General features: G+C 35.5%; 1 protein-coding gene and 1 long non-coding RNA gene across 2 annotated transcripts; one reads left to right on the top strand and one right to left on the bottom strand.

The window, feature by feature from the left end:
- Nucleotides 1-5,288: 5,288 nt before the first annotated feature.
- LOC125496046 (uncharacterized) lies at nucleotides 5,289-7,798 on the bottom strand. The gene is made up of 2 exons (XR_007272713.1): nucleotides 6,408-7,798; nucleotides 5,289-5,849 (listed from the first exon to the last, which is right to left on the bottom strand). It is a non-coding gene; the product is annotated as an uncharacterized LOC125496046 (long non-coding RNA).
- Nucleotides 7,799-22,274: 14,476 nt separating this feature from the next.
- Nucleotides 22,275-23,003, top strand: LOC104884492 (uncharacterized). The gene has a single exon (XM_010669148.2). It carries the CDS (start codon nucleotides 22,275-22,277, stop codon nucleotides 23,001-23,003), a length of 729 nt encoding a protein of 242 aa, XP_010667450.2.
- The last annotated feature ends 4,495 nt before the right edge of the window (nucleotides 23,004-27,498 follow it).

Raw genomic sequence — 27,498 nt, 5'->3', positions numbered from 1 at the left:
TCCCTCAATCCCGTTAGGCAAGGTTAGGACAGGTGCTGAAGTTATAATCTCTCTTTGAACGTTTGAAAGGCTTTCTCACTATCCTCGTTCCAGTTAAACCTACAATCTTTCTTAATTAAGTTGGTCATGCGCTTTGCTATTTTGGAAAAGTATTTCACAAACCTCCTATAATAATAACCGGCTAAACCCAAGAAACTTCTTATATCTATGACATTCTTTGGTTTAGGCCATTCACTCAAAGCTTTTATTTTTGTAGGATCTTCTAACACACCCTTCTTAGCAACGAAATGACCCAACAATGACACTCTTTCTAACCAAAATTCACACTTCGAAAACTTTGCATACAGTTGGTTGTCCATAAGTGTCTGTAAAATAAGCCTCAAATGACCCTCTCTCGTTCACTCCTTCCTTGCTCCTAGAATAGACCAGTATATCGTCTATGAACACAACGACGAATTTATCGAGGTAGGGTAAAAAAATCCTATTCATGAGATCCATGAAAACAACAGGTGCATTGATTAACCCAAAAGGCATGACGGTAAACTCATAAGGTCCATAACTAGTCCTGAAGGCATTCTTATGCATATCTTGATCAACAATTCTCAATTGATGGTAACCTGACCTTAAGTCTATTTTGGAGAACATCTCTGCACCTGAAGTTGATCACACAAATCATCCATCCTAGGTAATGGATATTTGTTTTTATAGTGACATTGTTCAACTCATGATAGTCTATACACAACCTCAAACTACCATCCTTCTTCTTCACAAATAAGACAAGGGCTCCCTAAGGTGACATACTAGGTCTAATATACCCCTTCTCGAGTCGTTCTTCCAACTGGTTTTTCAACCTGTTCATTACTGTTGGAGTCATTCGGTACGAGGCTTTGGAGATAGGTCCAGTTCTAGGTACTAGGTCGACAATGAACTCTATATCTCTCCTTGGAGGCATACCAGGTATTTCTTTAGGAAAAACATCCTGGAACTCTCTTACTATAGGCACATCCTCAGGTCTCAAAGGATCATCCTCAACCCTTCTCACGAAACACAGAAATAAAGGCCATCCTTTGTCAATATAGCTCTTAAGTTGCGAGACATTAATTACGCTAATACCAGATTCTCGAGGTATTCTCCTATATGACACTCTTTTCCCCGAAGGATCTCTTAGTTCCACCTTCTATGCATCACAATATACTGTACTTCCCAAGCCAATCCATTCCCAAAATGACATTTAGGTTCGATAAATTTAACTCTATTAGATCGGAAGGAAAAAAAACCCTCCCCTATTTTTCAGCGACACATTTAGGAATTTCTTAGAGTAGTTAACAATATCCCTAGACGGAATAACTATAGGCATAGAAATTGACTCGAACTCAACCAGTGATAGAGTGCTAACAATTGCATGGGCAATAAAATAAGATGATGCTCCAAAATCGAACAATACTTTAACAAGAGTAAAGTTGATAAAAAAAGTACCCGTGACAACATCCCTACGAGCTTCCTCTTCGCTAGCCGTCATCATATACATCTTCCCCTTTCCCTTATTATCATTGTTATAGGTCACATGGTTCCCATTGGGTGCCTATTTGTTGTTGTTGGTTGGTGGTTTGGAGTAATTGGAGTTCCCATTATATGCATTTCCACCATTTCCATTTCCATTCCCATTCTTAGGCTTGTCTCTGAAGTTCCCTTTCTTTTGACCATTTGGGATAACTTTATTATTCGAGTAACACTCATACCCTCTATTCTCCAATTTTCCACATTCAGGACACTCCACCTTATTACCCTCACAATCTCTCCCAGGATGGTTGTTTGAGCACTTCCTATATATGTACACACGCTCAGGTCTGCGGTTGTTGGTGTTATTGATGCGGTTATTGGTATTGTGGTGAGTGTTGTTGTTATTGGGTCCCTTACCGAAGTTTCTTTGGGAGTTTTGGTGCTTTTGGTTCCCATTGTGTTTCTTATCAATTTGCTGCACTTCGGGGTATGGATTCTCCTTTCGTTTCTCACCTTGTTTACCCCCTTCCTTTCGTTTCCTTATGGCATATAGATGAGCAGTTTTACGAAACACATGGTTTAACGAGGTGAAGTTGTCTCCCCCAGTCTCCCTTGCAGGTCAAGGGTAAGACCTAATTCAAAATGTGAGGCCTTAGCTTACTCAGTAGGGGCAATTTCAGGAGAAAATCTCATCAGCTCAGTGAATTTACGGTAATATTCCTCAACAAACATGCTCCCTTGTTCTAACAACATAAACTCTTGGGTTTTCTGCTTTTTCAGGTATGGTGGGTAATATTTTTCCCTTAAGGCCTTCTTGAAAGTTCCCCACCCAAAGCCAGGTTGTTTAAGAGGTTGTCCTTAGCTTGAGTCCACCAAAAGTGGCCATCTCCTTGTATGTAATAGCTAGCTAAGGGCATAGTCTTGTCATATGGGAAGGTGAGGGTGAAGAAAAGCTTATCAAACTCCCCAACCCAATTCTCCAATTCCTCAGGCCCCCCTTTCCCATTCAGTATTGGTGGGTTCCTATGGGCGACCTTTTTTCAGAAAAGTCCCCATCACGGTTATGAACTTGTGCTAGGTTGTAATTTGCACTAAGTCAGGTATCGATTGCTTGACATTCAGAGGGATCTCAGGTGTGCATAATGGCTATCGTAGTGACACACACATACTCTATTAGACACTTAACCATTACACATTTGCACATTTATGCAACAAGTTTTGTTGCGAACAAATATTAAGTCTCTATTGACTTGCAATATAAACATCTCAAATAAGACGTCACATCCAATAATAAAATAATAATAATAAAAAGTATTATTATTGAAAATCGAAAATTTATTATTTCAAGAAAGTATTATATAAATAAATAAATGAATAAACAATGCTAACTTACTATTTGGTATGCAAGCCTTATTAAAACTGAAACAAAAAAAATAAAATAAAAATAAAATAATACTCTAATCCTAATTATATATTCAAAGGAACTAGGGACTATAACGGTGAGCTTCGTCATCTGACTCAGGATTTTCTATTCCTTCTTCCATGTCAGCTTCGTCCTCAACAGGCTTGTCATCCTCTATAGGTTCCTCTTCCTCTTCTTTCATAGGCTCCTCTTCCTATTCTATGGGTTGTTCTTCCTCTTCAAGCTCTTCCTCAATCGGATCTCCTTCAGCAGGCTCATCATCATTAGGATCTCCCTCTTCCTCATTTCCTACATCTAGTACAGGTGCAACCTGATTTTCTTCAATCACTGCGATAAAGGTCCTATTATTCCCTTCATCATCGGAAATGTAGGTAACAATTCTAAAGTTTGAGGCTACTTAGTAGTGCTCGACTATGAATTCATCCTCAAACCCTTGATACCTTGCTCTTCTCACAGCTCTAGGTGGCGTTTGTGGCTCAGGTTTAACTCTTGGGTTTTCAGAATTTCCATCTATATCCTAGCTCCTGAGCTTTTCCCCACGTGATAGGTTCCTCGAACTGAAGGTGATGATGTAGAGGGATCTAAACCTCTTTTCTCACGGATACTCCACTCATTTTCGCAGTACTTGAGGTTAGTAATCAAAATGCTCTACGGTAGGAAGGTCCTGGTTCCAGTAGGTATGTTTGTCCCTGTTAAAGGTTCCCTCTTCGAACCACAAATCCCCATACCTATGATGTACGAAACAGTAGGGTCCTATGTTAGGGACATAGCGAAGTATGAAATGTATCCTCTCCAGTTCAGTCCTTAGCCTCGTATCTCCCTGCATGATCCTATAGTCCATAGCAGCTTTCATTTTATAGGCCTAAATATCCCAATCCTCCGCTATATATATATATAATATTATATAATTATATATATATATATATATATATATATATATATATATATATATATAAAAAGATAATACGATCATTTTAAGCTTTAGAACTCCATAAGCACGTTCAAAATAATTTCAATAATTAAATGATTTTAACCTAAAATATTTAAAATAAGGTTTTAATTAAACACCTTTTTGAAATAATTTTTTTCTTATACTTATTCGGAGTTAACTTAGTTCTCCTAACCACTATACATGTACCTATCCTTGTACATTCTCCTAATCTATTCATACCTCGAAGATTTCAAGAACCTTTCACAAATTCAATCAATCAAACAACACATACAAATGCAAGGCAAGAAAAAAAATTACAAATAAAATCATTCATATGATTTAATGCACGTAAAAGTAAGCTTTATGCTTCTATCCCATACTACCCATTTTAAAAAATCTTTTAAAACATTTTTGAAAATAGGAACTGCTGTCTCTGACAACTAATTTTATAACGCCCCCAAAATCCATACACGTCTAAACTACGTCGCAACATCGACTTTGAGAGTGTTACCCCCGCGGTGAAACGCAAGGCTTATTGAAATGAAACATTAACTTAAATCATTATTATGAAAACTAAGCTGCAGCGGAAATAAAATGTTAACTACAATTCGGGAACCATCATTGACCCCTTTTTATTCAAACCACAAACTAAGTAAATTATAATAATTCTATAATGTTCAACCAAACATTTAAAAGTTTAGAAACTATAAAATATCCCCCGTATGCTCATTTTCATGTAGCAATACCAGCATACCTAGTCTGCTCCCCCTTGAAGTATCAATGGTTCATCTCAGGTCAACAACAAAGACAAATAACAAACAATCAGCTATGTTGAGTACGTACTAAAATATTGAGATAATATACTAAGCATAATCAAAACAATGAGAATCGTTCCTAGACATGATACTACGATAATATGACATTTATAATTTAGTTGGCAGCGAACAGGCACAGTAATCTTACTAGAATCATACGGGCTACTTAATCCCTTAATAGACAACTTGGTCTATTAGATGAAATGCAAATACGGTTTCGTTCCGTCCGACATCAATCACCTTAATATGCATACCACCAAGATCGTACGGAACCTCCGTCTGCTTGAGTTATCGAAATTCATAAGGACACTACTGTCGTCACAGTAGGCCTGCGTAGGAGTGTAGGACAAGCCCCACACTCCCTCCATTGTTCATTACTTGTAGGGAGTCCAACTACAAATTTATTGCCAAAATCCTTTCTTAGTTTTATCCATTCACATAACATTAAACATGTAATCATTTAATGTTCTTTCTTAGATACATTTCTCAATTCATTAATTCTTGTAACATCCTTGCTATACCATTAATCAAAGGATAACAATCCAATACTTTTCATGCTTATAATATGCTAGAATTACGCATTCCAATAATAATGTAATCTAATTCACAAGTCATACAATCAGGAAAGACATACAGATTTCCAATCCATTTCATGCTACCAAACAATTTCATCAATCATAATCATACAATTATTACTTATCATAATTCTAGGTTCCAATGAAAGAATTCATAACCTAGTATTATACTAACATATGTAACTGAACTAGTACGCATACGTATCTTGTAGCGAAAAATCTCACTGACTATTTAAAAGCTCCGGTTATGAAATTGGGACCTAATCGAATAATGAAATATTTCAGTGCTATGTCCTTGATATTATTAAAATAAAACAACGTGACTAACTATATAAGACTTAGTGTTTCGACAATATAAAAACAATAACCAATCTTGTTTTTTTTTTTTTTTGATAAGTAGAACAAACTTAGGCTAACTCCCTAATCGGGGGGCCAGCCTAAAACATCCTTTCGGATGATGAGGGAAAAATCCAAACAGTACGGGGGGAACCAGTACAGTAAGGAGGAGTGGTCATGCGCCTTCCTAGCTATGAAGTCAGCAGCCTTGTTAGCTTCACGAAGGCAGTGACGGAACTGACAATCCTGAAACCACCTTGTAGCCACACCTGCATCTTTCACAATGTTAGAAATTTCCCACGGAATACGCCAACAATTCTTCATAGAATTAATGACAGCTAAGTTGTCTTCTTCAATAATAATATTAGAAATATCAAGAGAAATAGCTCCTTTAACTCCTTCTCGAAGAGCTCAAGCTTCAGCTTGCAAAATAGAAATATAGGACCCCAAAGACTTGGCACCAGCTAGGAGAACCTCCCCAAAATTATTACGAATAACAAAACCTAAGGAAGCATTCCCATTTATAATTTTAGGGCCATCAAAATTAAGCTTGCAATAATTAGGAGGGGGGACCAAATAAGATTTTGGCCCGATCTGTCTAACTTGGTCAGGGGCTTTTGGATGTTAGAGGTGGAAACGACATTACCATTTCCATTATCCACATCAGTCTTCAACCATTGCTCATAAAAGTTCTTAATTATAAAACTAACACGACGAGGAGAAACCCCCTCATCAGTGAAGCTAACTTTGTTTCTAGTGAACCAAATAAACCACCAAATAAAAGCAGACTTAGTTATGTGATTATCAGAAAGAATAGAATGACAAACCTCAATCCAGTACCGGAAAGGAAAGTAACTAGAGAAATTAATATTACCGGGGCGGGAAGGCCAAGAAGCACTATCGTGAAGGCAGGAGAACACCTGTAAAGTAAATGGACACTTAAAACAAAGGTGAGTCATAGTCTCTTGAGAATTACAACAAATAACACATTGCTGAGGAAGACCATCATGACAGGCTTTCTAAAGGAACATTGTAATTTTCGGAGGGACATGAAGCTTCTACTTCCCTTTTTTTTTAATAACCTTATTGACACTAACATTTTTGGAAACTAATAAATAATATGTTTATAAATTTGATTTTAGTTAGCTTATAATATAGGAAAAATTGACAATAGAGGTCTGAACTTTGGGTGATAATTTTTAAAAGGTCTGAACTATTGATTAACCTGTATAGGTCCCAACTTAAGAGTGTCTTAACTTTTAGTGGGCCTTGGTTCAGACCTTTTAAAAATTATCACCCAAAGTTCAGACCTCTATTGTCAATTTTTCCTATAATATACGTATTCATAATAATAAACTTAAACCAATATAAATGGGTATAATTAAATCAGAATTGGAAAATAAAATCATCCTAAGAATTAGTAGTAATAAAGAATCTGATTTCTTTAACCTTTACCATACTTTATTTACAAAACCACTCACCCTTATGTACAAGTCTTACAAAAGATAGATTTGAATAATAAAATTCTCGTAAGAAACTTTAGTTATAAATCTGATTTTCTTTACTTATTTTATAGGTTATTTATAATCACAATACTCAAACAATTTACAACTTAATCAAATTAAGTTACAATTACAAAATCAGAATATATATAATAATGTAAAGAGGAAAAGAAAAAGATAACCACCGCAGACCATCGGCGACCGACGCCGACACCGACCACCGCTCGAACCTCCGACTGATTGGCTGGACTACGTGACACTCATGTGCTCGCCTGCTACTCGGCGAACCGAGCTACAAACGTTGCGCGTAACCCCACGCACGCTCGAACTACCTCTATCTGACCTCCGCGACACTACTCGCACCACGAACCCTCGCCACAAACTCCATCCTCTGCGTGACACCGCTCGCACAAACCATCGACACTCGAAAACTCGAACCCCCTACGATCAGACCACCAGACGCGAGCAGCTCTAGCCCCGCGCATGCGACCTTCAACGACTTCTGCGCCACCGGCGACCTTCGTCACTTCCCGCACGTCGATGAAGGGAGGTCTTCAGATGCGAGGGAAGAAGAAAGGAAAGTAGAGAAGAGGAGAAGGGAAGAACGCAGGTGAGAAGAAAAAAAGGAGGAGATAGAAAATCTTGGGGAGGAAAAAAAAACGGCTGACTAATTAGAGTTAGGGTTTTGCTAATTTTTTTTTCCCTTCTCTCTTATTTATAGGGTGGTAAGTTTAATAAGATTTGTTCCTAAATCAACTTCCTATTTCTTATTTTATTTATTTTGAAAATAAAATAAAACCAAACCATAATATAATTAGTTATAGTAAGTAGGTTGCATAATTAAGTTATAACTGTAGGTTTACGCAAACTGTATTATTTTTGTAAATAATATTAAAATACAATTCAATTATTTTTTTTTATTTTCTAATTTATAAAGAATACATCCCAAAATACGGAGTATTACAAGAGACCACGACAGTGAAAAGGCAAATATGAGAGAGAATAAAAGAAACAAAACAAGAGATAAGAAGGAAGTTACGAAGAGCAGTTTAACGATTATCATTTAGGTACATTCTTGAATACCCTATTTTAATATTGTTTTGCTACAATGTGTTGTTATATTAACTTTTTAGATAAACTATTAGTATTAAAAATAGTTTTGCCTTAATAGTAAAGGTATATTGTGATTTTCAAATAATATGTTTATAACGCAAATGGTATTGTTATGTTGTGATTTATATACAAGGTGATTCTAAAAATACTATCATATGTGGTAACAATAATGATATAATTATACATATGCGTAAGAAGGAAGTTAAAAAGAGCAATTTAACGATTATCATTTAGGTACATTCTTGAATACCATTTTCAACCGGTTTCCTAGGCCTTTTTTGTACATCTTTATAAAGATGTTACTATGATAAAATGAAATGGAGGTTTGTGGTGGAGAAAATGTGTTATTATAAAATGAGATGGAGGTTTGTGGTGGAGAAAAGGTGTGATTAAAAAATGAGATGGAGTTTGTGTTGGAGGAAAGAATTATACATATGCAGAGTGATGTATGTCATTGTAGAGGTGTACACACGGAATTATTAGGAGAGGCTAAAGGCCTAAAGATATTATTATTCGGAGTGACGTGCGTCATTGTAGGTGTTTGTACATGTGATTTGTCAGGAGAAACTACAACTAATGATTTTGTACAATCATACGTACATAACTGGTTATTTTATATAATTATCTGCAAAGTATTTTTACATGGTACTAGGAATATACTGGACCCTTTTGGGTTAACTCTTATAAAATATTTTGTTTTCAGGTACCAGTGATGAGAATGGAAAGGAGTGAGGAATATAAAATATTAGGATAAATATCTCTATTATATAAGGGATGGGGAGGAGCTACAGTGTCCCTCCTATAAACTTACTTAACAGGCCATTAGTAAATCAACTACTACCAAAAAAAGGAAAACGAAGTCAAACTCAAATATAACATTAAAAAACTAACTAAAATGATGAAGGCAATCAAGTTATAATTGAACATCGAAAAAGACAAACATTGAATATAATATTTAGTACATTAATGCTGAAAAAAGTAACAAGGAATATTAAATTAATTAAATATCTTATCAATCAATTTACAAATACAATCAAGTATCATATCAAAACGGACTATTCAATCAATTAACAAAGTAAAATAATCTATTTAACACAAAAGACTATGTTTATACAACATAAGAAATCCTTAAAAAAATTCACTTAACATTCTTTTATCGTTCATCATGTTTAATTTTAAAACCCTAAAAGAAAGAATAAGTAAAAAAAAAAAACTATTTGAAATTCAAAGGAATCATTTAATAATTTTAAGTAATCAAATATTTTATTTAGTCATGCTTTGAAAAATTACTTTCTAACTAAACCAGTGGAGTTGAATTAAAAGTATTTTAATATTGGGATAGAGGAGCCCAAACTTATAGCTTTCCTATGAACATCTTCGTTAAACTAACCCATCAAAGCCCAACTCATTTTTGGACCCTTAATGGGTAAACCTATAAATACCCTTTATTACACAATTTTCCCACACATTAAACACATTTTACTTTCTCTCTCTTCTTCCCTCTATTTTTTCGGTCCACTCCTTTTTCTTTTTCTCCTTTTCTTTTCTTCTCCTCTCCTCTCTCCACCAATTTCTCTCTCTCCTCTTCGTCGATTGACCGCCGCTGTAGCCACCAGTAGGCCACCACCAGCCACGCATCCTAATGCTCCTCCTCCTCCTTGCTCTATTGTCGGTTCTCCCCCCTTCTCCTTTGTTTTGGTTATTTTCTTCCTTCTCAAGTTATACTTCATGCAAACTTTATATTTTTAAGAATTGTTTTAATAAGTTTATGTTTAAAGTTATAGTTTGATGATTTAAATAAAAATCTAAGATTATGTGGTTTATGTAATAAAATAATTAAATTTCAGATTTATTGATTACGTTTAAATTAAGATTTTAAGTATGAAAGCATGGACTTTTAGGGTTTTATAAGTTGTAAAATCATAGTAGTATATTATAGTTTATGAAATTAAGTATTATTATGATTTTAATTATGTTTAAGTATGTTTAAAAAGGATTTTATTACATTATAAGTTGATGGACATTTTGTAAGGATGCTTCTAATGGAGTTTTAATGATCAAATTATGAGTTTTTAAGAGTTTTTAACAACTAGTATATAGTGATACTATACTAGGAAGCTTTAAAATTAAGTTTTAATGATGAAAAAGGTTTTCAAATACTTTTAAAGAGGGTTTAAAGTATTTTAATATTGTTGGAAATTTATAGAGTAATTGTGGTTATGTTGGTTATTTTTAGGAGGAGAATTCTCTTTAGGCGACTTTTTTTAATCTCGTGAAGGTGGCCTCTCGATTTGTTTACACGAGGTATGTACATACCTATGTGTTGGTTGGATTAGTATCATGTCCTAAGGATGGGACTTATGTAGTATCATGTATAGGAAACTATTGTTAGTTCATATGTGATTTATATTCGATTGCATTTGCATGTTTTATGCCATTGCGTGAAGCATGTTAATTATGATGATAATACTATGTTTGCATGAAATATTGATGCAAGCATATCGGATTTGAAAACTTTATTTTACTAATTCACATGAGGATTAATATTTATGTTGGTATTGGATCATGATTGAATCATGTTCTTCCGTTTGAATTATTTAATTACTTAATGAGGATCGAGGGCCTTATGTGGTAAGTCGATTATTACACCTATGATGGTTGGTTGGTTGTTGACATGATTTCAATTAAAGGAAGGTTATGGATTTAATGTTGGAATTAATCTTGGGTTGTTAAGTTAATGATCACCTTGTCTAATCCTACGATTAAAAAAATGGAAGTTTATGATTCTTTGATGATTATAATATTTCTCCTACTTGTGAGTCAAGAGAATAAATTATTAATCATGCAAAGGGAAACGTGAATAGCAAGAGCTTTAGACTTGTGCAAGTCTGAAGTATTGGACAAGTATGAGTTGGAGTAAATGGTGGTAGCCCATGGCTTTTTTTAGGACCGGATTGATCACTGTGTCCTATTTTTATCTTAAAGGTTCCTCGATATTGTAGGTTAGGGTAGTATAGAGTCGCACCCGTACTTCGCCTTCTAGACTGAAAACTAGTTTTGGTTTAGACAACTCGTTCCATTGACTATTCCATCTAAATTAAATTAACTTATTAGTTGTGGAGTTAAATAAAAGTAGTCGGCTATTTTAATTTATTATATATTATTATCATGTTAGGTTTTTTTTATTTACTATGTAGTACTCAACTTTGTTGATTACGTGCTTTGTGTGTATGTGTTGATCATGCCTCTGCCTTATTGATCCTGTGATGACCCAATTGGTGACCAGTCTTTCAAGATCAATATAGCATCGTCGTTACAGGTATGAAGATGATGCATCATGGGTTCGGGAATTTGGATAGCTTGTGTTGATTTTATATTTTATAGTTGACTTTTTACTTTTTAGCTACCTTTACATTTGTGGTTGACTTTTGACCATATGTTGGTTTGACTTGTGGAATTAACTTTTGGTTGACTAAGTTTTATTTTCAAAGTTTTTTATTACTATTTCCACTGCAAAATTCTGAATAAGCCGATACGTTATCACACGAGTGATAATGCTTTAATAATTCTAAGTTTTATATAAAAAGGTATTTCAGAAAATCGAGAATTGTTGGGTTGTTACAAAGTGGTATCTTTGAGCTTTAGGTTTTTATTGGCCTTTCGTGCCAACTTTAAATTGTAGGCGCCTAGCTAGCTAATTACTTAAAATAAATTGTATAAAAATCGAGCTGCTACTTATTCGTTGTGTTCAAATTACTTATCAAAACATGTTTCAAGATTTCGAGGTTTCAAGATTTTAAATATTTTATTTTGTTTGGGTTCAAATATTCTATGTAAAGGTCCGAACTTTTTACTATTATTGTTATTATTCGATTCGAATTTATTTTTGTCCGAATATTTTATTTCGTTTTTTTTATTTTTTTCGTCTCTTTTATATAATTTCGAAAATTATACATTTATTTTTTATTTATTTTTATACTTCTAGTTTATTTTTTGTAATTTCGTGAGAAATTGGTAGTACAAGAAAGACATATAGGATAGGAATATTATATGTGTGCAATAAATAATTAGTTCAGTATGTTTAAATTTTTTCTTCCATGCTTAATTGTTTAATGTTATTCCTAGCATTAAATTATTTGTTTATTCTTTTTTATTGTCGGGAATATACGCTAAGTGAGAGTATTATTTTTTTAGATGTCGTATTCATTAGTTAATGGACCCTTAGATACAACTGATAGAGAATTTACTCGACTAGGAGCTACTACAACCCTATTGTGTTGAGTGATGATGAGTATGATATGGAGTCTGATAGTGATCGCTACACTAGCTAGCCTAGAGGTTATCATGCATCGTGTATGTCTTGAAAGTAGGCATCCCTGATCACGATATATGAGGTAATTCAAGAGTTAGATCATAATAGAGGGCAAACCCGAAAGGACATTTATTTACAGTGTTACTTGGAGATCTTATATGGTCAGTGAGAGTGATGCTGAGTTGGAAGAGGGTAGACCTCAATCTAAAAAGATTCAAAGATATACTAAACCTAGGAATTTAGGTTATTATGATTATAGTGAAGGCTCTTGAGACTTTGAAGATGAGTGTTTACTCGATAAAAGTATAAAAAATACGGATAGGAATGATAATGTAACTCCATAGAGAATTTTTTTATATTCTAAGGTTAGTAGTTGAATCAGTAGCTAAGCTACAATGGTTTAAATTTCTTTCTTTAACATCTTTACATTGTTGAAAAATAAGTTGGTTATTTTGGATTGGAAAAATATTCTTATGATCGTTTGAGTAATAAAAGTTGTTATTCAGTTAACTGAGTTGAGTGATAATATATTTTAGCACATAGAAAGGGGAATATTTTCTTTAATTATTGTGACTGGTTGCATTTGATCCTTCTGTGATTATTATTAATGTGAATATTATTCATGGGTTAATATATGATTGTTATGGTTTATAGTGTGTGAACTTAATATTGTTATAATTCCATGAAGAATTTTATGTTGTTGCAATCTTCTATGGTCTAGTCAAGTGTTGCCTTCATATAGAATGGCATGTAAGTTGTGTACCAAAACCTGAAGTAGAGTGATGTTGAATTTCAGGCCGCGCAGTAGAATGGCTAACAACGATAACGCCTTAGCTTCTGCTATTCGCCTATTGCCGGAGAAATTAACTCAAGAAAGAGCTGAGTGTCCCGATCCTGCTGAGGACATGTTTGAAAAACTCGCCAAAATTAAGCCATCATACTTTAAGAGGCTAGTTGACCCTACCTTCTTAGAGTGTTGGATTAGCGAGTTTGAAAAGAATTTTGGGGCTGTGAATTGTCTTGAGGATATGAAAGTAAGTCAAGTTGTACTGTATCAGAAAGTTGAGGTTGATTTATGGTGGAAAGAAAATATATAGGACTATAATTGGGATTCCTTTATTACTGTCTTAAGAGGAAAATTTAACCCTACTTTTATGAGGAAACAGAAGACCCTGAAATTCATAAACCATAGGATGGGGAGCATGACCATCTCTGAGTACTATAGTAAGTTCATAGCATTCTAAGTTTGCACACGAGGTAGTAACCACTGAAGAGCTAAAGGCTCAAAGATTTCAGCAAGGCTTTGACTAAGGAAATCCAATTGAGGTTAGGTGGTGAGACTTTTTCATCCCTAGATGCTGTGTATGGAAGAGCCGCCCATATTTATAGTCTTCAGTCGAGGCGTGACAAGAAGAATGTTGTAGTGTGTGAGAAAAGAAATGATTTCAATGATAGAAGAAATCAAGAAACTTAAAGAAGAATAGAAATCGGAATAGAAATTTCTAAGGAAGGAATGGTCAAGGCTTTATTGGTAAGGGTCAGTCTGAGAGGAGTTACAACTGTGAGAAGTGTAACAAGAGCCATCCTGGTAGAGACTGTAAAGGAGATCTAGTAACCTATCATTACTACTGACGTAGATTCTAGTACTTTTCTATTAACTTCGTTTTTGTTAAACCATTATTTGGTTTTGGAGCTACCTATTCTTTTTTTTTTTTTTTTTTGCATTTTGTCATTATATTTGAAAGACAAAAAGGCTAAAAGAAAATATAATACTACTGACTGAAACTAATGACAAAATTTAAAAATTCAGAACATAAAAAATATAGATTGAAATATATTATTACATTATATTTAACCCACAATATAAAAACCAAAATTATAGTACAAAGACCAAAGCAAAAAAAAAAAAAAAACATCTGTTACAATTAGAAACTGATCTAAAAAAACAAAAAAAATTTAAAAAATACTAAAACAAAAATTACATATACATCTAAAAACGAAACAAATCAAAAAAAATTCCTAAAACAAAACATCTACATACAAATCTTAAAAAACGAAAAAAAAAAAACAAAAAAATCGAAAAAAGAACCAAAAAAAATAACAAAACAGATCTGGAGAGATAATCAATGGTGAGATGACGCTTCAAATTTCGACGAAGAAATATGGAGAGATAATCAACGAAAAAAGAACCACTCCGTTCTCCGTCGCTTTCGTCGCAAACTCCTCAAAAACTACACCCTCTGGTGCGGATACCTCGGTCGCAGGTCTAACGTCTGGATTCTCGACAACCGACGACGAGACGATGATCTACGACGAGAGCTGCTTTATATCGCCTTGTATTTGCTTATTTGGGGTGAGTCTGCTAACTTGAGGTTTGTTCCGGAGTGTTTGTCTTACATTTTTCATCATATGGCCTTGGAATTGAATAAGATTCGAAGGACGAAGGCTTCAGATTCGAAGGACGAAGCGTTGAGAGGAGTTTGTGCAGCGAAAAGGAAGATGAAAGGACGAACGAGTTGAGAGAAATAAGGGAGATGGAAGAGGGAGCGAGATTTGAGAGGGAGGGAGGGAGGCGCGACATGGAGCGGTTTTAGTCATAAATAGGTTATATTTAGGGTTTCCAAACTCGCCGCGTCCTTTTTTTTAGACAAGACAATATTGCTGCGGTTTTGGGCGGGAAACCGCAACAATATATTTTAAAAATATTTTTTATTATATTGCTGCGGTTTTCCGCCCAAAACCGCAGCAATATTAGTCTTTTCAGGACCCACATTTTTTTCAAAATGTATCCGTTGAACAATATTGCTGCGGTTTTGGGCGGGAACGGCAACAATATTGTTATTTTCTAATTATTTTTTTCTTTTTGCGTGTAATATTGCTGCGTATAGGTAAAACCGCATTAATATCACCGCAACAAATAATATTGCTGCGTATAGCATTTAAATTTGCCTCTGAAGATAGGAGGTTGTGTATTTCCTTCTGATTTGGTAGAATTCAATCTGGGAGACCTAGATGTTATTCTTGTGATGAATTGGTTAGGTTTCTATAAGGCCAAAACAGACTGTGAATATCATAAAGTAGTAATGAGAAGCCCTTTGGGGAAGTTAACTTCGTACTGACGTTTTGGGAAGCCTAAGAACTTTGGGGTCATTTCTGCAATACAAGTGAAGAAGTTGATGAGGAAGGGATGTGAATTGTTTTAATGTAGTGCGCAAGATGTAAGCAATTAAAGAGGTGGGATTGAAGATTGAGAATGTACCAATAATGAACGAGTTTATGGATGCATTTCCAAGCGAGATTTTTGGTATGCCACCTGCAAGGGCTATTGAGTTCACCATAGACTTAGTTCCTTCCATTGCACCTATTTCTAGGACGCCATATAGAGTGGCAACTCCTGAGATGAGTGAGTTGAAGACTCAGTTGCAAGAGTTGTTGGATAAGGGTTATATTAGGCCTAGTACGTTACCTTGGGGAGCTCCTGTGTTGTTTGTGAAGAAGAAAGATGGGAGTATGAGATTGTGCATCGACTAAAGGTAATTGAACAATGTAACTATCAAGAACAAGTATCCTTTGCCTATGATAGATGACTTGTTCGTCTAGTTGAATGGAGCAAGCATGTTTTCAAAGAATGATTTGCGTTTGGAGTATCACCAGTTGAGGGTTGCTGATAAGGATATACCTAAGACTGCGTTTCGGACGCGTTATGGTCATTATGAGTTTACTGTGATGTCGTTTGGACTGACCAATGCTCCGGATATATCTATGGATTTGATGAATAAGATATTCCCTGAGTTCCTAGATAAGTTGATTGTGGTACTCATTGATGATATCTTGATTTATTCAAAGAGTGAAGAAGAGCATGATGAACACTTGAGGATAGTATTGGAGACGCTTTGATGCATGAGACAATGTGGATCCTTGTTCTTGGATACTCATGGAAGAGTCATGGTGATTTTTGAAGCTTCTTGAAGGTTTTCATGGAGTTCAAGTTCCATTATGAGTCTTCATAGTTTTCTAGTTCTATTAGGATTCTTATTTTGTGTCCTAGTCCTATTGGGAATAAAAATTGTGAAATCCTAATTCTAGTACGATTAGAACTCCTAGTTGTATTAGGAGTATAAGTTGTAATCCTAATTCTAGTCAGATTAGTAGTCCAAATCCTAATTGAATTAGGATTCCTAATTAGTTTAGAATTATAGTTTAGTTAGAATACTAGTAGTAGTAGCAGTCTTTTGCTTACAGGCTTTTACTATCCGAATTAGGATAGGTTTTACTTATTTAAAGCTAGTTAGGAATTTTAGTTGGTTAGTTTATCTTTTAGTTTATTAGTTATCTTTTATGTTTTCTAGTCTTAGTATAATTAGGTCTTTATAACAACTATTTCAAGGCTATTTTCGATAATTAACAATATAGATTAATGAGAGTGAATTATTTGAGCTTTGTTAAAACTTAATTGTGCAAACACAAACAACCTTTGATTGCTGGTGGCTTAGCCTTTACGCATTCAAACACTTAGTGTGTTTTCCGTGGTGGCGTTGCCTTTATCATGATTCACCTAAGCACTATCCCGCTTTGTCTTGTTTAATTGGTGGCTTTGCCTTTACGCTAAATAAACAATTCGAACCTTTTATGTTATTCTTGGTGATTGAATTCTTTATAGAATTTACATAAAAGCCTATCCAACCCTTAGTTTGATATTCGTGGGGATTAAATTCTTTATCGTAAATCAACTTAGTACTATCCTTTATTTCTGTTGATTTTCGCACCCTAATTTACTCTTTTAGTAGACTAAATATATCACGCTTAGGAAGAATTAATTGTATGCCAAGTCCTCTATGTGTAAGTTTCGTTTGTAGAAATTAGCATTTTGGGTCATTATGTGTCTAAAGAAGGAGTCTATATGGATCCTGCTAAGATTCAAGTTGTTAGTGAGTGGCCTAGTCCGAAGAATGTGTCAGATCTTAGGAGTTTTCTAGGTTTAGCTGGCTATTATAGGAGAATTGTGAAAGATTTCTCGAAGATAGCAAGGCAAATGATCAATTTGATGAAGAAACAATCAAAATTTGAGTGGAGTCAAAAGTCTGAGGAAGCTTTCCAGATTTTGAAAGAGCGTTTAACCATTGTACCCATTTTAACCGTGCCAGATGGAAATGAGGGATTTGAGGTGTATAGTGGTGCTTCAAAGAATGGTTTGGGATGTGTTCTGCAGTAGAATGGGAAGTGATCGCGTATGCGTCGCGTCAGTTGAAACTTATAAGTTAATTATCCTACCCATGATCTAGGTTAGCTGCAATCGTATTTTCCTTGAAAATTTGGAGACATTATCTTTATGGGGCAACCTGTAAGATCATTACCGGCCATAAGAGTTTGAAAGTGCATTTTCACCCAAAAAGATCTCAATATGAGACGGAGGAGATGGTTAGAGTTGATGAAGGATTATGACCTAGCTATCCAGTATCATGAAGGGAAGGCGAATGTAGTTGTCAATGCCTTGAGTAGGAAGTCGAGCCATAGCATGAATGCGTTAATAGTTCATAAGGAATTGTGTCGATATATGCAAAGGCTTAGCCTAGAAATCTTAAATCCTCGGGAGATCGAGGCAAGGTTGAGTGCTTTGTCATTAGGGTTGTCAGTTTTCGATAAGATCAAAGAGGGTAAGTTGGAGACGAGCACAGAGATAAGATCAAGGAGAAGATGAAGCAAGATAAGGAAGTTGACTTTAAGATTCATGATGATGGAAGCTTGAGGTTTAAGGGAAGGTGGTGTGTACTACAAAAGTGTGAAGAGTTTAAGAGAAATCTTATGGATGAGGGGCATAATACTCCATATTTTCTGCACCCTGGGGGTGACAAGTTGTATAAGAATCTTAAGGAGATTTATTGGTAGTTGAATATGCAGCGTGAAGTAGCTGAGTTCGTGTCAAAGTGTCTGACCTGTCATAAAGTGAAAATAGATCATAAGAGACCAATGGGGAAAATATTGAAAATATATCAAGCATGTAGTGATATTACATGGGGTCACAATAGATATTATTTTAGACCGTGATTCGAGATTCCTCTCAAAATTTTGGCAAATGGTTCAATTTTATCTTGGGACAACATTGAAAATGAGCACTGCTTTTCACCCTACAATCGATGGTCAGACTAAGAGGACTAACCAGACTATTTTATATGTTGAGAGCGTGTGCAACCGACTTACAAGGTAGTTCCGAATATCAATTCGACTTCATTGAGTTCTCGTACAACAATAGTTATCATGCGAGCATCAAGATGAGTCCTTTTGAGGCATTGTATGGAACGAAGTGTAGAAGTCCCATTTGCAGGAATGATTTTATTGAGAATATAGTATTGGGACATAATCTATTGAGGAAAACTGTCAAGAATGTCAATTGATTTAAATTAGAATTCAAGCTGCTCAAGATAGGCAGAAGAGTTATGCTGATTTCAAGCGAAGGGAAGATGAATTTGCAGTGAGTGATAAAGTGTTTTTAAAAGTATCACCAACTAAATGAATGATAAGATTTGGGAAATAGGGTAAATTAATTTCTAAATATGTTGGCCCATATGAGATTTTGCAAAGTATTAGGAAGGTCGCTTATAAGTTGGCTTTGACAATGAAATTTGAGAAAATGTACGATGTGTTTCATATTTCCCAACTCAAGAGATATATCCCTGATGAGAGTCATGTTTTAGAGCCTGAAAGAATCCAAATTGATAGAACCTCACATATGAGGAAAGTTATGTGAGAGTTCTTGATAAAAAGGTGCGTAGTACACACAATAAGGATATGAATATCGTAAAAGTGCTTTGGTCTAATCATGAGTCTGAAGAGGCAACGTGGGAAGCCGAAGACGAAATGAAGAAGAAGTATCATGAGTTATTCCTTGAGGTGAGTTACGAGGGTATAACTCGTTTTCTATAAGGGGGTATAATGCGATATAATTTCGCGCTTTTTACCTTATTTTGTGGTATTTTTATGCTTATTTTGGCGATTTGCACATTTTTGTGCAAAATAAATTGGTTCTCCGCATGGAAAATGTGTTCATGAGTAGCACAAGTGGTTTTAAAGATTGGTAAAAGTGTGCACACGTTGTGACACAAGTATTTCTCAAATGGAAGTTAAGTAAAAAAAACTTTTAAAAATGTGTGAGTTTTCGTGCCAAGTTTCAGGATGAAACTTCTTTTAGGAAAGGTAGACTATAATCCCCCGTGATTTTATGAATTTTATAAATATATTTTAATTATTTTATTATACTTTTAGATCTATATAATTTATTTCTTAAAAGGTTGACTATTTAAAAGTCAAAGTAATCATTTAATGATTTACAGTAATCAAATATTTTATTTAATCATGCTTTGAAAAATTACTTTATAACTAAACTATTGGAGTTAAAGTAAAATAATTTTAATATTGGGTTAGAGGAGCCCAAACCTTATAGCTTTTCCTATGAACATCTTTATTAAACTAACACATCAAAGCCCAAATCATTATTGGACCCTAATGGGAGAACCTATAAATACCCTTTATTACACAATTCCCCACACATTAAATACATTTTATTTTCTCTCTTTTCCTCCCTTTATTTTCTTCGGTCCCCTCCTTTTCTTTTTCTCTCTTTCTTTTCTTCTCATCTCATTTCTCCACTGATTTCTCTCTCTTCTCTTCGTCGATCGGTCGTTGCTGTAGCCACCACTAGGCCGCCGCCAGCCACGCAGCCTAGCGCTCCTCCTCCTCTTTGCTTGGTTGCCGGTTCTGATGCGGATCCAAAGGCATCAAGTCAAGTAGAGCCAATTTCACTTCTTTTGGAACACATGGGGTTCATTTTGAAGACTTACAAGAATGCATTTGTATCATGTGTCCCTTGGCTTGAAGAAGAAGCTACTTAGCATTTTAACTTAGTGTCACTATTAGTTAAAATATTAGTTAAGTTAGTTGTGTTATTTAGCTTTCAATAAATCCGAAAATGTCATGTTAATTTCGGATCTTTAAGTCTTATTGTCATGGTTGTATTATAGGAAAGAGTTGTCTTAACTTATAGGGGTTACTTGGCCATGTGTCCTTATGTAATTAAGGAAAGATTTGCCATCTTTCCTTAAGTTGGAGGGCAAGTTGATTCTTGTAATTATAAATAAACATGTCATGCTACATTACAAGGGCACGAATGATTTGGACAAAAAATTTGCTATTGATTTTAATTGTGCCTTGCAATTATTTTCGACCACTATTTAATTTTCAGGATTGTTAATTAACTAGTGTTTAATCTAATAAATTCCAGGAGTGGTTTGAGTGAGATTAAAAGTCAACTAAAATATTCATCAGGAGTGTTTATTTTGGTTATCATATCCAAAATTCATTGTGCTTTGTTCGAAATTCTTGAGTGTTTAACTATACTAGTTGTGCATTCATATCAAGTGGCATCAGATTTTGCAGGAGGGTGAGGATAGAAGGGATTCTACTCTTTTAAGATCCAAGTAAGTTGTTACTTTTATTCTCGAAAGTTTCAATCTTTTAGTGGTGTTAGGGTTGGTTGTGCTTCTTGTATGGCGTGTGGTTGTTATTGTTGTTAGTACATGGTTGTTATGGAACGTGAGTTAGAGAAGATCACAAAAGCTCTTGTTTATTTAACTAAGCAACAATTTGATTTTGAAATTAAGTATAATGCGGATTCAAGTAATGTTAGTAGACTTGAAACTAGAATCGATGCTATAGCTTCTATAATCACAAAGAAGTTAGATAAAAATAGCATTGGTTACATAGGGAATTCGGACGATGATGATGTTGAGGAAGTTAGGGTTGTAAAACCTAATTTCAATGATGATATAGGATTAAAATTGGAGGACTTCACAGGTGATACTAATCCAGGCAATTCAAGAAGGTATGTGACTATAGGGGATTTGATGATCAAACGAGATTCAAGATTGCTTCGGTTAGGTTAACCAAGTACGCTGGAATTTGGCTTGAAAACTTGAAAGCTAAGCGTGCTTGAAGAGGAAAGGAGAAGCTTAGTAGTTGGACTAAAGCTCAAGGAGAAGTTCTTACCTAGTGATTTCGAGCAAAAACAATACATCAAATTGACAGCTTTGTGCCAAGATACGTTGAGTGTGCATGAGTACATTGTGGAGTTTGATAAGTTATGTCTTGTTTGTGACTTGGACGAAAAGGAAGCTCTCAAGATTGCTCGTTACATCAAGGGGTTGAATTGTGCCATTGCAAGGAAAGTAGAGGTGTCTAACTACCATACTTTTGAGGATGTGTGTAGATTGGCTGCTCTCAAGTTTGAAGCTCATGAGAAAGAGGAAAAGCCAAAAATTCCCTATGTAAAAATAGGTAACTCCTTCAAACCTTCTTCATTTTATCATTCTTATTCATCTTCTAATAAGAATTATGAGGGATTTAAGAAAGACAATGCATTTAAAGATGAGAAAAGGGTGGAAAAACAAAAAGTGTTTATTCCTAAAGAAAAATTTGAAGAGAATATGAAGTGTTTCAAATGTCAAGGGAGAGGACATATTGCTAGTAACTGTCCAACCAAGAAAGCTCTTACTATGAGGCAATATATGATTTTGAATGAAGAGGGAGAGTTGTATGAATTCATACTACAAGAAGGAGAACATGGTGAGTGTGATGAGGAGGATGCATATGCCTAAGATGATGGATGAATTATTGATGTTGTTAGGAGTATTTTACATGTTGATTGCCTTCCAAGCAATGAACAAAGGGATAACTTGTTTCATACTCGTCGCAAGGTGGGTGAAAACACTTGTAACATGATCATTGATAGTGGTTCTTGCACTAATGTAGTAGCGGCAGATGTAGTGAAGAAGGTGAGTCTTATTGTGAGGAATCATCCACACCCTTACAAACTAAGTTGGCTTGATGATACAGGGTTAAAGGTAAAGAAACCAGCACTCTTCTCAATTAGGAGCTACAAAGATGAACTATGGTGTGATGTACTTCCTATGAGTGCTTGTCATGTTTTGCTAGGGAGGCCATGGCAATTTGATCGAAAGGTGATTCATGAAGGGGACTCAAATGTTTATTTTGTGCTAGTTGGAACAAAGAGGATAAGGTTGCATCCTTTGACTCCTAGTGACGTCATCCACAAGAAAGAAGAAAGAAGGTCTAGTGTGTTGCTTTCAAGTATGGAGTTCGAGAAAGAGGTGGAAGAAGAGGGCTTGTGCTATGCTTTGTTTGTGAGACATGCTATGGTTAATGAAAAGAAGCCATGTGAACTGAAGCTTGATGCACTCATGGAGGATTTTAGAGATGTATTTCCGGAAGAACTTCCACAAGAGCTGCCACCTTTGAGAGGCATTAACCATGCCATAGACTTGGTTCCGGGATCCCCTCTACCTAATAAACCAGCTTATAGGTGTGATCCAAGTGCTTCAAAAGAGTTGCAACGCCAAATTGAAGAGTTGATTGAAAGGGGTTATGTTAGAGAAAGTATGAGTCCATGTGCGGTTCCGGCTTTGCTTGTGCCTAAGAAAGATTGAACATGGAGGATGTGCATTGATAGTAGGGTTGTGAATTACATAACTGTGAAGTATAGGTTTCCCACGCCTAGATTGGAAGATATGCTCGATGAGCTCAATGTAGCTTCGATTTTTTCGAAAATTGATCTTAGGAGTGGTTATCATCAAATGAGAATTAGAGACGGGATAAGTGGAAAACGGCATTGAAGACTAAGCAAGGTCTTTATGAGTGGATGATGATGCCCTTTGGCTTATACAATGCCCCTAGTACTTTCATGAGACTCATGAATGAGGTACTTCGTTCCTTTTTAAACAAGTTTGTTGTTGTTTACTTAGATGATATCCTTATTTATAGTAAAAATGTTGATGATCATTTAATGCACTTGAGAAGTTTGTTTGAGAAACTTAGGGAAAAAAATTTGTATGGCAAGATGGAGAAGTGTGAGTTCCTTATTTCAAGTATGCATTCCTTGGTTACATAAGCAATCTCTTCATGGAAAGCTCCTACTAATGCTCATGAATGTCGAAACTTCCATGGCTTGGCTTCCATCTATAGAAGATTCATCCGAAACTTCTCATCTATCATGGCTCCTATCACTGCTTTGTTGAAGAAAGGAGAGTTTGAATGGTCTACTTTACCTCAAAAGGCCTTTGAAGAGGTGAAGGAGAAGTTATGTAGCGTCCTTATACTAGCCTTGCCAGATTTCAACAAGCTTTTTGAAGTAGAGTGTGATGCAAGTGGATTGGGGATTGGTGATGTTCTAATCCAAGAGAATAGACCAATTTCTTATTTTAGTGAGAAGCTTAATGGTGCTAAGTTGAACTAGTCCAACTATGATCGAGAATTTTATGCTGTTGTTCGAGCTTTGGACCATTGGTCACACTATTTGAGACCCTAAACCTTTCATTCTCCATTCGGATCACGAGGCACTCAAACAAAATCATGGACAACAAAAACTCAATCATAGGAACGCCAAGTGGTTGAATTTCTCCACTCTTTCACCTTCTCATCCAAGTACAATGAAGGTAAGAACAATGCGGTGGCGGATGCTCTTTCAAGAAGATCTTACTTGCTGGCTATGGTGGATGCAAGGGTGCAGCCGATTCTCGAGCTGCTAGCTAAGCACACTTAAGATTCACTAATCACAATCAACGCTTAATAAGCCTCGAATTAAATATTTACTCGCAGCGGAAACATAACCTATAAAACGATACTGGACCTATGGGTTATGAGCCCACAACACAAAATCCTTTATATAAGACTTCAATTACATAGTCATTCAATCTCAAATTTCATGGCAAAAGAACAATCTATATTGTAAGTAATTCTAAATAAATTCCTCTATATACAAACTTAAATCTCGGACTTTATCCCATAATACACGATTCGAATCATAACTTTGCTCACAACTCGATTCTGGCTTCCAACACAATCCTGCAACAAAGTTTGACTTTACCACCCACCAAGTGACATGCCACAAAAACGACAACACTATCAGCAAAGCTGAGTACACACTGTATAATAGAAAATACAAGTTTAGGTGTATTTTGAAAACTAACACATAGTTATAATAACAAATAATCACATTCAACTCAGTTACTATAGTTTCACAAAACCAAATCGTTTGGCATGAACGCGAATGGAGAGGGGTACCATGCAGTACCATCTGTCTCCAAACTATTGAGGGTCGTCACCCCACCTTTTACTGTTATTCTTGCAAGACTTAACCGGACATGTCCTATAACGTCAGGAATTCGCCCTTCCTGGAAGGCAACAGTTGGCGACTCTACCCGCCCTAACTCGGGTGCATGTTCACGCCTCACTTTCATATTTATAAATTTCAGATATTTAATTATTCATACTATAATCCTCAATAATCAAAATTCTTATCCACTTATCCTTAATACTCAGAACTCGTATCAACTCCTTTCAATTACCCTTACTTTGATAGTTGATAAGATTTAGGGTTTTCATAATTGAAACTAATTTTTAACGTAATAACTTTAATTGAACTTAATCAATTATGTGTTAGAGACTTAAATAATACTTAGACATACATTTTATTGAGAGATTACTAATTATCCATTACTACACAAGTCCATGTACTAAACACATTCCATTTAGAAGCATAATCGTAATGACTCGTTTAGGTCAAATAAAAACATCTGTAATGAACCTTAGCATGTTATATACATGTTATATACTCAATATACACATAATAAAATATACATCAAAAATTAAATTTATTTCATAAACATGCTTTACGCTAGAAAGAAACACTCACCTAACTGTAGGTATGGAAATCTCTAGGTTGAAACTAAACCAAGTGTGTAGCTTCACTAAAGATGCTTACCTCAATGAAACATCTTAATCCAATTGTTTATCTACCCCTACAGCTTCCCCTGAATATGTAAAAATAGTAAATATTAGTTTAAATAAGCTATTAGATATGAAAAACTAAGCTTACACACAAGAGGTGTAATCTGTTGAACTTACAGCAACTTATGTGATCTTTCAGCAAGGTTTTCTATATGAGTTTAAGGTCTAAAGATTGAAAAAAAAGCTTGAACTACTTGGTATGGGTGTCTAGAAGAGTTATATGTAAAGAAAAGTAGGTGTTGAATAAGAAGATTTAGGAGAAAAGAACGAAAAACTATGACACCCTTTTATAGGGCCTGTTCTGGCGGTACCCATGGGGAGGGAAACCTCTTCTGGGTGAGGTCGGTTTCTTGGAGTTTTTGCGTGATTCTTGTTGGAGATGTTATCTTGAGATGTTGACTTTCATGCATGCAATGATCTTTAAGAGATCGACACTCAAGCAGCTGCTAAGAGGCATTCTTTCAAGATAGGTCTGAACTGATATTTCAGCTAGGCCATATCTTACTATATAAGGAATTCACCCTATTTAGTCACGTAAAATTTTGATGGTGAATGACCATTTTATCCTTAAGACATCCCAAAATTTGGTTATATATCAAGTTTGGTTAGGTTCTGAGCTCGGATTCAACCCCGAAAGGCTCTTTAACAGGAAGTTCATTGCTATGTGATAAAATGGTCTCTATGCGATTTTCATAATCTTAAGAAATAGGCTCTCAAGGGATTTCTAACTTATCTATTGGTTCTCAAGGCTTTCTTCACCTCTAACAATGATAGTGCTTATCCTCTTTGACCTTTCTTAACCATTAAGAATGATAGTTCTTATCCACAAGCTTTCTTAACCACTAAGAATGATGGTTCTTATCCACTTTTGTCCTAGTATGATGTTGGAGAGAATTCTAACTACTTAAAGGACCAAAGCCTGATGAAGACTTAGTATAGCTAATATAATATTTGAGCCTGCTTAAAAATTCAGGCTATTACAAAGGGTGTTGGGGTTTGAGCATATTAGAGAGTTCTACAAAGATGATGATGAGTTTAGCTCCATGTTTGCTGCACCTCAGGGGATGTTCATAATTCAAGATGGTTTCCTCTTCAAAGGAAACAAGTTGTGTGTTCCAAAATGTGGAGTTCGAGAGCTCTTGGTTCGTGAAGTTCATAGTGCAGGCGTGGCAGGTCACTTTGGCATACAAAAGACTCTTGATAATTTGAGTGAGAGCTTCTATTGGCCTAGCATGATCAAAGATGTTCATATGTGGTGAGCAAGTGTGCAACTTGCCAAGATTCTAAAAGTACATTTCATAAAGGACTCTATACTCCTTTACCTGTTTCGGATCTTCCATGGGATAGTGTGAGCATGGACTTCATTGTGGGGCTGCCTAGGACTCAAAGAGGCAAGGATGCTATCATGGTGGTGGTGGATAGGTTTTCAAATATGGCTCATTTTATTCCCATGCACAAAACGGATGATGCTTCCCATGTTGCTGATTTATACTTCAAGGAGATCATTAGGCTACATGGAATCCCTAGAAGCATTGTTTTAGATAGGGATTCAAAATTCCTTACCCACTTTTGGATATGTTTATGTAAGATTATGGGAACAAAGCTCCTCTTTAGCACTAGTTATCACCCTCTAACTGATGGCCAAACAAAGGTAACAAATCGCAACTTTGGTTCCTTGTTGCGTGGTATTGTGAGTAAGACTCAAAAGGATTGGGATGTTAAGCTCGCACATGCGGAGTTTGCTTATAATCGTTCTCATTCATCAACTACCTTACGTTCTCCATTTGAGGTAGTTTATGGTGTTAATCGCTCTCTCCCCATTGATCTTGTTTCTCTTACTAAAAGTGAGGTTCGTGCGGATGCACAGAAGAGGTTGGAAGCGTTTAGCAAGACTTGCTCTCAAGTAAAAGCTCAAATTGAGAAGATGAACACACAATACAAGGGGAGAGTTAACAAACATAGGCGCCAACCTAGATTCAAGGAGGTTGACTTCGTGTGGATTCATTTGAGGAAGGAAAGATTTCCAAGCAAGAGAAAGAACGAGATGATGCCTATGGCTGATGGACCATTTGAAGTTATTGGAGTCATTGGTGATGGAGCTTACAAGATAGACTTACCTAGTGACTATGGAGGGGT

Source organism: Beta vulgaris, chromosome 3 (assembly GCF_026745355.1).
Source record: "Beta vulgaris subsp. vulgaris cultivar EL10 chromosome 3, EL10.2, whole genome shotgun sequence".
Taxonomy (NCBI): Eukaryota; Viridiplantae; Streptophyta; class Magnoliopsida; order Caryophyllales; family Amaranthaceae; genus Beta; species Beta vulgaris.
This window is presented reverse-complemented; position numbering and strand designations above follow the sequence as displayed.